Source organism: Berghia stephanieae, chromosome 1 (assembly GCF_034508935.2).
Source record: "Berghia stephanieae isolate SIO BIC M18660-M18661 chromosome 1, UCSD_Bste_1.3, whole genome shotgun sequence".
NCBI lineage: Eukaryota > Metazoa > Mollusca > Gastropoda > Nudibranchia > Aeolidiidae > Berghia > Berghia stephanieae.
In genome coordinates, this window is record NC_088360.1 from 138250527 (window position 1) to 138263026 (window position 12500).

The window sequence follows — 12500 nt, forward strand, 5'->3', positions numbered from 1 at the left end:
TGAAATACATTATTTGTGTTGAAAATTAAATTTACCCTCTTTGAATGTTGATTTGGTTTATAGCTCAATATGGGATATGCTAGTCGGAGATGACTTTTTCATTTTAGTATACCAGATATTATGCTTACTCAGGCATCTGTTCACTCATTTATTTTTTTTTGCGAATTCTGACAGAGGTGATTGATCGTGCACTTTACTTTGAGCACGTTTATTGGATATAGCGCTATATAAAAGCTCAGTTTTTAAAAAAATTCTTTTTGATAAGAGTTTTTTTTTTTGTTTGTTGCTGAAATTTCAAAACAATTAAAAAGTTGATGTTGTATTGGTGTCTGAAATCTTGTTAACTGCATTGGATTGACAGGTATAGAAAGCTAGGTCAGAAAAACAATCTCGACTGCACCCAGAATCGATCTCGGCCCCTTTGATTGTGAAGCGAGTGCTCTACCAACTGAGCTATGGGGACTCCCCACTCTTTTTAAAATAATCCTATATGCATTTCATATATCCCTCGTAGATTATGTGACCAAAGAATCGTTGGACGCCGTCCGCAAACACCAACACACGGCACCGGAGTACCTGGAGAAGAGGAGGGTGAGGAGAAAGTCTGGATCCCGAATGCCAGGTAAGGACAGGGACAGGTAGTAGAAGTAGACTGCTACGTCATCAATGTTTTTAACATTTAACCCTCTCCTAACCACTTACTCCCATGGTGGCCAGGGAGGCACTTACTGTGTCCTTTATCCCCTTATCTCTGTCTTCCAACTCATTCTCTGTCTTTGTCTTGGAATGAGATTACTTGGTTTTGTCCTGGCCCTGGCCGGATACTCTAGCTGAGAGGGAAACAGTCAAATGTATAGTTAGTTTTGGGAGATGATATTTTTTCCCTGTAAACCATCTCTCTTTATGCATTGTATTATGTTTTCTTTATATTATATACGATTTGTAAAACATTTGAGTGTATTCCTCTTAGTGGGGACCTGTGCTTGTGTCTGGATGAGACTTTTAGTGATCTCAAACTAAGTACTTTGATAGTGTGCTCTTGGAATCTACACCTGTTTCTTATTTGAACCAACTCCCCTTTGTCTTATTCTTTGGGGAAAATACTGAAAATGATCGGTAAGGAAAGAGTTAAAATGTCGTCAGATTCTTAGCACCATTTCATGGCGTGGATAGTTTTGCATATTCTGTTCATATTTTACTAAAAACTAAATTATTTGTGGATTTAGGTTTTGTGCAACACTCTATACAATGATATTCAATTAATAAATCTGTTTTTATTTCTTTTTCAGATTTCAGTTTGTTGAAACCAAATAAAGCTAAAAGGACTGCACAAAGAAAAGTAATAATGCAATTTCATCTTTACAAACACAAATTGTATTTTGGATCTAATTAAAATAATTTATACGTTGAATAACAAAACTAAAACTCCAATTTTGTACTAGTAAAAAAGCAGTAAATAAACATAAAGAATAAATTGTCATATTATTTAAATAAATGTTTGAATATTTATAATATATCGTATTTTCACTTTTTATACCGTGGCTAAAATAGCTTAACAACGTTTCATTCACCCAGCAGACCATATGGAACCATTCATGTACATGCAGTACAAGTTGCTTGTTAGGTGGTCTGTCTTGTAATAATAATAATAATAATAATAATAATAATAATAATAATAATATCGAAATATCCGCTATTTATGTAGGCAAAGTGCCATATTCAAGAACTCAAAAAGGCAAAATGTGAATCGTTGCCATTCCTCGTTTTACCACAGTGAACATCGCTGACATTTTTACTAGTCAAGACACTTAAACGCCACAATAAGAGTTAACAGAGTTGAAAAGAATATTTTAAATGGTAGACCTAGATACATAAGCGATTTTAGAATGGGTTCATATTTTAACCATCTTGCTTTTGGTTCCAACTAATTCTATTTTGCGTCTCTTCCCAACAGGATGAGAAACCCAATAGTAAATTTTTCCTAGATCCAGGAGGCAGGAGGGCTGAAAGCAAATCACCTGAAACGAACCGAAGGATATTCGCAAAACTGGTGAGTGAATAGTTCGGAGGGTTCTACTCATTTCATTAAAAAATGTGAGCTTTATATAGCGCAATATCCACTAAATGTGCTCAAAGCGCTTTACAAAGGATCCCTAACCAACAGCAAAAAAAAAAAAATCAAATTAGTTACATTACAAATTAGAAATCCCGTTTACATAATTAATTTTCCATTTCTACAGTTGCCTTTGATTAAATCTTAAATATGCCAGTGTTTGTTAAAGGAGTAGTATTTCTTTCAAATTCAGATATTTATTTCAAACGAAAACTATATTGCTCTTTAACAAACATTGACTGTTTTATAAATTCACCATTAGAATTTGTTTTAACTTCACTCGCAAAAAGGATTTCACTTGGCTTCTTCTTCTTCTTCTCCCTTCTCCCCAGATGTCTCCCCAAGGAAGAAGCAAAAGTCACAGCCTCCCAGCTACGCCCCTCACAGAGGAAACCCCACTGACCCAAATGTTACAAGCATCGAACACCCTCCTGATGATTCCCAGTAGCCAGTCTTTATCCGCAGAACAATCTTTCGACCAGGCAGCTTTGTCATCGCCCACATCGTCACCCATCTCTCCTAATCCCATTGCCACGTCTTCCATTCCCCTCACAGATTTATCTCCCCTTAACAAATCCCCCAAACCCGACGGCAACAAAGATCCGTCCGTCGTGGTCAAACATAAAATCTCTCACCAACCACATGCAAAAAGACATTCCCTCAAGTCCCAGTCGAAATCTCACGAATTAGATAGCAATAGCAGTGGAGATGGAGAAAAGGAAAATATGAAACCAAATGAAAAGTTAAACAACCGAAAAGGTGAATTCTCCGATGAGGACCATGATGATTATGTCAGAATAAGGGAAGATGAGGATTCTCCTTTGTCCCCAACTTCGTATCCAGAAGAGAAATTAAATGATTCCAGGGGAGAGAAGATAACCGTGTCGTCTTGTGGTGAAAAAGCCGATGCGAGGTCTTCCAGTCTTCCGTCACTACTGGATGACTCCGTGGAAGAAGGTGGCGATGAGTCTCCAAATCAGCACTGCCAAAGTTCGAATAACATCACCCACTCCCATGTCAATAGGGGAAGAATGAGTCGAAGAGACTTACAAGATGCTTTTGGTGGAAGGTCGAACAGAAAACAGGCAGTGCAAGATGCACGCTCCCAGGCTGTAGACACAATGAGTAGCATCGAATCCCGTGTGGCGAAGAAGTCTAATGTAAAACTTCCTAACGAGGAAAACATAGCCTTGAACGAAGCTCCGACAATTTCAGATTCATCTCAATACCTAAACATTCCCTCAAATAAATACGAACAAAAGAAAGAAGGCGAGAAAGCAAGACTTAAATTCTGGAACAGTTCGGAAAAACTTACCGACGGTTCTATGACTGACCTCTCCCATATTCACGACGATCCTTGGATTGTGAATGGTGACACACCCGCCACCAGTTGTGAAAACATTGCGTCCTCCTCGTCCTACTCAGACATTAGCACCTCACCAGGTAACAGTGTATCACATCCTTACCCTTCTCATTTAAACAGTGGTGATGCCACGAAAACCAATGACAATTTAGACTGGCTTGTTTATTTGAAACGCAATTGCTTAAAACCAGACAACGTTTCATTTGTTAACAAACCCAAGAGAATGTCCACATCCGTGTTGGAAAGAAGTGCCTCAGTTAAAGAGCACACTCGCCCTAGAAGAAGAATCTCGGACAATTGTAGTCAATATTCCACACCACCTCGATATATCATGACCCAGGAAAACATGAAAAAAGCTGGCCTTGATTACGATTATGATAACTTGAAAGCAAATGATTCCAATGAGGATCACAGCACGCAGCCTAATGATTACAATACGTTTCCAAGGAAAGGAATTAAAGGAATCGCCATCAAACCTCATAGACCTCATTCTTTTGACTTTGATAAAGTACCAGATGAGAGTCAGCTTAGGGATGAGAGTAATAGGATTGTTGCTGAAATGGAAGATTATATCAGCAATGCATCTTCGTCTGAAAACCTAAAAATAACCAATAAATTCCCTACAACTCTACCAGCAATTAATGTGGAGAATACAAGTGATGACGACGATAATAAGCGTTTATCTACTGTATCTTCTTTGTCTACGTCATCCTACGACAGCACGTCTAGCGATGGGCTTGTAGGTACTTTAAAATCAAAACTTAATACTTGGGCGTTGCAAATGGCGAAGAAGAATGAAGAAAGTGAACAAAGCTACAACTCCCCTTTGTCCTCTGATAATGAGGACGATATTGAGGAAGACGAAAAAACTCTGACATCAACACCAAAGCCAAGAAATTCATTCGAACCCCCTTTAATTCAAACTAAATCTCTACAAGAAGAAAGGAAACTAGAGTCTGTGTTACGAGAACACAGCTTGGGATCAGAATCTCTAGGAAGTAGAATATCCCATGCTGGCGGTGGACTGTCAGAGCCGTGCAAATCTATGCCACAACTTCAAACTGATCCAGATCTTGTTGCTGAAGATAAACAATGTCTGAACAATTTCCATAAAACAGACACTAAAGCTCTTCCTGAAAATTCTAGGTTTTCATTGCCGGCAACCAAAGAAGCTGCAGAAGCTTTAAGCTTGGATAACTGTGATATCCGACAGTCTGATTCCGGGTTCTCTCTTCAAAGTAACGATTCCACTCTCAGTGATGTGCAGGAAAATTTGGAATCGCGATCTAAAACAGATCAACAATATGAAACAAAACTGTCTGTGGTGCTGAAGCCTAAAACTACATCCGAAGAGCAACAGAAATCACCGAAACTTTCAAGACACAATTCTACAGAATCCATTGATTCTACTGACAGTTTCTATGAAAGAAGACTGTCCATTATACTTAATTCAGAAGAAATTAAGGAAAGTTTGAAGATTGTAAATATCTATGATGATACAGAACAAATTGTCTCTCCTCCAACAACCCCAATCCCTAAGAAAAAATCCATTCGCGAGCGTGTTCAGATGATTGAAGAAAACACGAGACCTCCTTCGCCGAGAGTCACTGAAGTTCGAAAACGTGAACCTGGAGCAATCATTCGTCAGAGACTCGAATCTCTAAATAAAAATATGAATTATGGTCGGAGTAAAACGTGTGACCCAACAACTACAAGGAATGGCGGCGACCACAGAGACTTTACAAGATCAAAATCACAACCACCATCTCAAAATAAATATAACATCTGTGATCTTTCACCATCCAAACCAAAATTCTCTGACGATATCAGGGTTAATTGTCTAAATTCATCAATTCACGGGAAAAGCAATTCATATGAATCAGGAGATAAAATAATTAGTTTATCAAATAAACCGACAAAAGTCACGGATTTGTCTAGGTCTAAAGACAGCTTTCTTTTATCTAAATCAAGAGAAAGTTTGCACCATTCAAAGGACAATATAAATGATTATACTTCAAGGTCTAAAGAAACTCTGAACTCCTATGGTCTGACGTTGCCGAGACAGTCTGCCCCAAACAAGAATGCGTATCATTCCGGCAGTCCTGGGCACGAGAGGCATTGGATTGGGAGATATATTGATCAAAATGACGACTGCTCCAGCCTGAACACATCGAACCAGTTTGTCCACCACGCAAAGACCGACGGGCAACAGGGTGATGACGTCAACGTCCAATCAACAACTTCCGGTGTACCAGCACAAGACGTGGATTCGTCCAACCAGCCAGACATGGATTCGGAGAACCAGAGTAGCGAAGTTGATAATCTTGTTATCATGAAAGGATGGGTTCGAGCCCTTATTTCCAAATTCCAGGACAAATAGATTTATGATAGAAAAATATATAAATTCTAGAATCATTTGCCCATAATTTCAGACATGGCATATATAAAATAATTCAAAAGATGTCAACTGCCATGACGGTGTTTTGTATACGCGCCCTGCATATATATATATATATATATATATATATATATATATATATATATATATATATATATATATATATATGAAGACATGAGAAATGCACCAATGGCTTCCAATATACTATATTTTTACTCAAAAGAGACCGCGTGAAAAAGCACATTTAACTTTTTTGTAGATGTAACTTTAGTGAGTTTGTCTTTTCAAAAATGTCCTATGAACTCTAAATTAGAATGAGATAGTCTAATGAGTTCTATGGTTTACTACCGAGGTGTACATATATGCAGGTCTGACATCCGAAGTCACTTGTTGGCCGAGTTTAACATTGTTGTAATGGACAATATTTTTTTAAAGATTCCCATTACAACAATACGCCATTAAGTAATTGAGTTATCAGACCTTCAAATGAGTGCACGTCGTTACATTCACAAAAGTATTTCGCAGTTCCAAGAATTTTTGATGAATGAATATTTTAGGATACTAAATATTAGCGATTAATAATCTGTTCTGTTGATTTTCAGGGTAAATTTCCATCCTTTGTTATATTTTGTTGATCATATCATAGGAAAAAATGACTCACTTGCAATAAGTATGTTGCATTTTGTGGTTTACCTTTACTTAAAACTTATTTTTATGTTTATTGCCATTTGGCAAGTTGCGTATACTTACTCTTTGGTGGTTATGGTTATTATGGGTTTGTTGTGAAATACAATTGTACTGTTACTTTGATTTAGCTAAATTATTCCCTTTCTTAGAGGCGTTGATAAGGCATAATAATATATTTTCCAAAACTCCTTTCATTGTGGAAGTTCGAACAACAACAAATAGTAAAATAAAAAAATAAAAAATTAATTTAAAAAAAAATCCCTTTATTCATCCCTATGGGAAAATTTTTTCTTTCGGGTCTATTCCAGGGGAAGACTGGAATAACTCAGGCGTCAGCCGCAGTGCAGCGCTGCAGCGTGAGCTAGGGCGAGGTGACTTTGCTCAAGGCCACACAGCGCGTCGAGTGATCGAACTCGGCACCTTTCAGGTACGAAGAAAAGACCGTACCACTGGGCAACGCTGTCCCATAAAAACAACAAACAAACAAAGAACATATTAGTACAATATTTCCCAATTCAACCCCCACACCTCTCCCTTACTACCTTGGTGCTTCCATTTTATTATCAAAGCAATAAAGATCAAAAGGGGTCCCGATAGCTCAGTGGGTAGAGCACTCGCTTCACAATCAAAGGGAACTAGAACGATCCCGGGTGCAGTCGAGATTTCGTTTTTTCTGACCCCTCCCCAATGTCCACCCAGCAGTGATTGGGTAGCTGGGTCTGTTAGAGACATGGCGCCTGTTAGGCGATATTAGAAATTCTTTTCGAACAGAGACAATGCTGTTAACGGACATGTACTCATTTTACATCTGAGTACGGTGAGAGAATGTGAGTAAAGAGCCTTTTCCAATGACTCAACTATGTGCCATGCGGCACTCGAACCCAGGACCTTCCGATCCGAATGAGAATGTTATACCACAAGACTACATAGCCGCACAATGACATTACCTCTGATGACGAGACCATTATTGCTTTAATATAAAATACATACATTTGACTATCGCTTGGTCTATGATATCTGCATACATATTAGTTGTCAACACATAAGAAACATTTGGGTGGGGTTTCCGATCTCCCATAGTGGGCAGAGAGGTACGTGCTATGTCTTCTATTCCCCTGTATCTGTTTTCCAATAGCTTTCTGTCTTTGACTTTGAATGAGATTACTTAGTTTTGTGCTGACCCTGGACGGAGTCATTGGCTTGGAGGGAAACAGTCGAATTTATAGTTATAGTTTTGGGAGATGATATTTTTTCCTTGTAAATCATCTCTAGGTTATCTATTGTTATTTTATTATTTTTACCATATGAATAGTAAGCATCCGGGTGTATTCCTCTTAGTGGGATCTTGTGCTGGTGTCTGGTGATACTTTTAGGTGATCTCAAACTAAGTACACTGATAGTATGCTCTTGGAATCTACATCTGCTCCCTATTTGAACAATTCCTCTATGGGTGGGGATCCTGACCTCCCATAGTGGGCAGGGAGGTACATGCTGTGTCTTCTATCCCCCAATACCCGTTTTCCAATTGTTTCCTGTCATTGTCTTGGAATGAGATTACTTAGTTTTGTCCTGATCCTTGCCGGAGCTCCTTGGCTGGGAGGGAAACAGTCGAATGTATAGTTATAGTTTTGGGAGATTTATTTTTTTCCTTGTAAATCATCTCTCTGTTATGCATTGTATTATGTTTAGTTTACATATTATATTATATGATTGGTAAACATTTGAGTGTATTCCTCTTAGTTGGGACCTGTGCTTGTGTCTGGATGAGACTTTTAGGTGATCTCAAACTAAGTACATTGGTGGTATGCTCTTGGAATCTACATCTGATCCCTATTTGTTCCCAGTTCCCCTATGTCTTACTTTTTCTTTGGTGCTCTAATTGTAATTCTATAACTTTTTACTATCCCATTTTCTTCCTTTTTACTGGCGCTGATATAACCTAAATGTGTTGCAAGCGCCGTAAAACCCTTAAAAACAAAACAACAAATGAACAATTCCTCTATGTTTACTATTTCCTCAAGTCCTTTCAATTGTACATCTGGAATGTTTTTACTATCCAATTTTCTTTCTTTTTACTGGCGCTGATATGACCTAAATGTGTTGCGAGTGTCGTAAAACCCTTAAAAACAACAAAAAAAAAAAAACATGAAAAATAATGGCAGTGCCCCAACTCTTGACGTCTTTGAATATAGATAGTTCAAAGATGACGTCACTTAGGTCTTTGTTATTGATTTTTGCCATCCGCGTTTATGAGTAATGCTCACTGAATTGTATTAACCCGACTATAAACGTTCATGGATACACACCGTTTTGTGTGTTGGAAAGCTCCGGATGGCAATGTTATGAGCTTCTTAACCAAGCTCATACTATCTATAATCGAATCTCTATTTCCAGAGGTTAAAGTGAATGAAGACATTTATTGTGTATTAAAAAAGACTTTACAACACAGCAAACTACACATGTTTACTATCGTGCTCTAAAAAAAAAAAAACACGTATTAAATATTTTGGCCAGAAAACTCGTTTTTCAAATATCCGTTTATTGACACGGCCCTGTCATCATGACAAAAATTCCCAAAATCTGGGACTTCTCGAAAGTCGTGCGGCTATAGTGCGGCTATGCGGTCTAGTGGTATGACACTCGCTTTCGGAAGGTCCTGGGTTCGAGCGTGGCCTTCGTAAAGTTATGGCCTGATACTGACCAAAAAATGACGTCAAAATGACAGTCTTTTGCCACAAAAGAAAACAAATCGTGAGTTGTATTCAATAGTTCCACCAATGAAATGACTTGTTTCCATGAGCACTACTAACGACAACTCACTAGGCGGTGCAAAAACCAAATAATGACGTCAAACTGCCAGTCCTTTTGGATTTCAGTATCAGGCTATAACATAACGATGGCTACGGTTCGAGCCTCGCGCTCGACGCATAGTTGAGTCCTTGGAAAATGTTCTTTACTCACATTCTCACACCATACTCAGGTGTAAAATGAGTACCTGGCCGTTAACAGCGTTGTCTTTGTCCGAAAAATTGTAATATCGCCTAATAGGCGTCATGTCCCATCCTACATGTTAAATGTTGCTGTTGACCAGGGACCCCTTGTAAATCGCTTTGAGCACATTTAGTAGATATTGCTCTATATAAAGCTAAATTTTAATTTTTTTTTTTAAAGTCCCAGGTTTGAGAGTTTTTGCCATGATGAAGGCCATTTTAATCGATCTATATTTGAAGGACGAGTTTTCTGGCCAAAATGTTTAATACGTGATTCTTTTTAAAGAGTAAGGCTGTTTACATGGATAGCATTGCTATGTGTTCACACGTTCTTGTGCCATAATAACTAAATGGAGTACCAGGCCCTGCTACACAGTTCTATAATAATATATTATATCTAAATCATTTATGAAATAAGAATTATTTTATTATTATTATTATTATTATTATTATTATTATTATTATTATTATTATTATTATTATTATTATCATTATTATCATTATTATTATTATATTATCATTATTATCATTATTATTATTATTATTATTATTATTATTATTATTATTATTATTATTATATTATTATTATTATTATTATTATTATTATTATTATTATATTATTATTATTATTATTATTATTATTATTATATTATATTATTATTATTATTATTATTATTTAATACTGTTATTATTAATATGTATTATTATTATTATTATTATTATTATTATTATTTTATTATTATTATTATTATTATTATTATTATTATTATTATTATTATTATTATTATTATTATTATTTTTATCATTATCATTATCATTATTATTGTATTTGATTTTCAATATTGTCACTCCGACCGATAACATTGATCAAATATTTTTGTTATTGATGTATGTACATTTGTGCAGAATAATGCTATTAAAATTAGCAGAGTTAATATTATGATTGAAATTACCTACTAATAAAATGTTCATTTCACACTTCTGTGAGATTTTGCTACTTCTTATTTTTTTTTTTTATTTATTTTTTTTTTGATTAAAAAAAATTCGAAATGGCATATTATTGTGCTTTGGTGGTTGGGGGGGGGGGGCTCCTGTCTTGGTGGTTGTGGGAATCTTGGGTTGTCTTTTATACGGGACACGGGGGGTTCTTTGACTTCCTATAATTGGATTTAATAGTCACGTCGCCCAGCAACGGCTTCCATCGTGGTTCTAAACAAAGATAATCTGTACTTTTTATTCTTCATGCTGGCTAGAACTTTTCATATGTTTTTTGATAAGAATTTGTAAAAGTCAAAACATGAGCAGATTTATGTGTTTTTTTTTCTTCCTCTGGATACGCTTTTATGCTCGTCAGAGAAATGTTTCATAAGGGCGCCCGCCATTGTTCCGATAGTTTAGAGCCAGTTACTAAGTGACCATGCGTCATTACGAGGGAAGTGACGTTACGACTGTTGAAGCGTATTGCGGAGTGGTCACTCGTGCTGGGTCATTGATCTCCCTATCTCTGCTTTCCCATTCCACGTTGCTGTCTCTCTCTCTCTCTCTCTCTCTCTCTCTCTTCTCTCTCTCTCTCTCTCTCTCTCTCTCTCTTTGGGTGGGGTTCCCGACCTCCCATTGTTGGCACCGAGGTACTTGCTGCGTCTTCTATCCCCCAATTGCTTTCTGTCTTTGTCTTGGAATGAGATTACTTACTTTTGTCCTGACCCTGGCCGGAGTCCTTGGCTGGGAGGGAAACATTCGAATCTATAATTATAGGTTTGGGAGATTATATTTTTTTCCTTGTAAATCATCTCTCTGATATATACTGTGTTTTGTTTTTAATTTTAAACATATGATTTATAAACAATGAGTGTATTCCTCTTAGTGAGATCTTGTGTTGGTGTCTGGGTGAGACTTTTATATAATCTCAAACTAAGTACACTGATAGAGTGCTGTTGTAATCTACGTCTGCTCCCTATTTGAACTAATTCCCTTTTGTCCTAATTTTTCTTGGATGCTTTAATTGTACATCTATAATTTTTTTTACTATCCAATATTCCTTTTTACTGACGCTGACATAAATGTGTTGCAAGTGCCGCAAAAACCCTTAAAAACAAACAATCTCTCTCTCTCTCTCTCTCTCTCTCTCTCTCTCTCTCTCTCTCTCCCCTTCTCTTCTCTCTCTTGTCTCTCTCTCTCTCTCTGTCTCTCTCTGTCCTCTCTCCTTCTCACATCTCTCTCTCTCTCTTCTCTGTCTCTTCTCTCTCTCTCCTCTCCCTCTCCTCTCTCTCTCTCTGTCTCTCTCTCTTCTCTCCTCTCTCTCTCTCTCTCTCTCTCTCTCTCTCTTCTCTCTCTCTGTCTCTCTCTCTCTCTTCTCTCTCTCTTCTCTCTCTCTCCTCTCTCTCTCTCCCTCTCTCTCCTCTCCCTCTCTCTCTCCTCTCTCTCTCTCCTCTCTCTCTCTCTCCTCTCTCTCTCTCTCCCTCTCTCTCTCTCTCTCTCTCTCTCCTCTCCTCTCTCCTCTCTCTCCTCTCTCTCCTCTCTCTCTCCCTCCCCTCTCCTCTCTCTCTCCCTCTCTCTCTCTCCTCTCTCTCTCTCTCTCTCTCTCTCTCTCTCTCTCTCTCTCTCTCTTCTCTCTCTCTCTCTCTCTCCCCCCCCCTCTCTCTCTCTCTCCCCCCCCCCCCCCTCTCTCTTTGCTCAGGATATAGGTTGTTCTTTTATTTTCCTGGCCCTTAGCTTAGATGCAGGCAGTTGAATGAATGTTTTTTTTTTTTTGTTTGTTTTTTTTATTTTTTGAGAGATGATAATATTGTTTGTCCTTATATATCATCTCTCTGTTATGTTTTATTTTAGCGAAGTCCCAGGTTTAAGAGTTTTTCCAAGATGAGGGCCGTTTAAATCGATCGATATTTGAAGGACGAGTTTTCTGGCAAATTTTAACTTTTTCACATGTCATGTGATCAGAATGTATAT

The 12500-nt window shown here is 37.5% G+C and overlaps 1 protein-coding gene across 8 annotated transcripts in view; it reads left to right on the forward strand.

The window, feature by feature from the left end:
* The window catches only part of LOC144963337 (uncharacterized), a 247965-nt gene extending 241988 nt beyond the window's left edge, over window positions 1-5977 (forward strand). For all 8 annotated transcript variants that reach the window (XM_078897275.1, XM_078897277.1, XM_078897282.1 and 5 more), the window contains 4 exons: window positions 515-622; window positions 1290-1339; window positions 1955-2050; window positions 2446-5977. In XM_078897275.1, coding sequence (XP_078753401.1) covers window positions 515-622; window positions 1290-1339; window positions 1955-2050; window positions 2446-5856 — 3665 coding nt within the window. In that variant the 3' untranslated portion in view covers window positions 5857-5977. The remainder of the gene's footprint in view (window positions 1-514; window positions 623-1289; window positions 1340-1954; window positions 2051-2445) is intronic.
* The last annotated feature ends 6523 nt before the right edge of the window (window positions 5978-12500 follow it).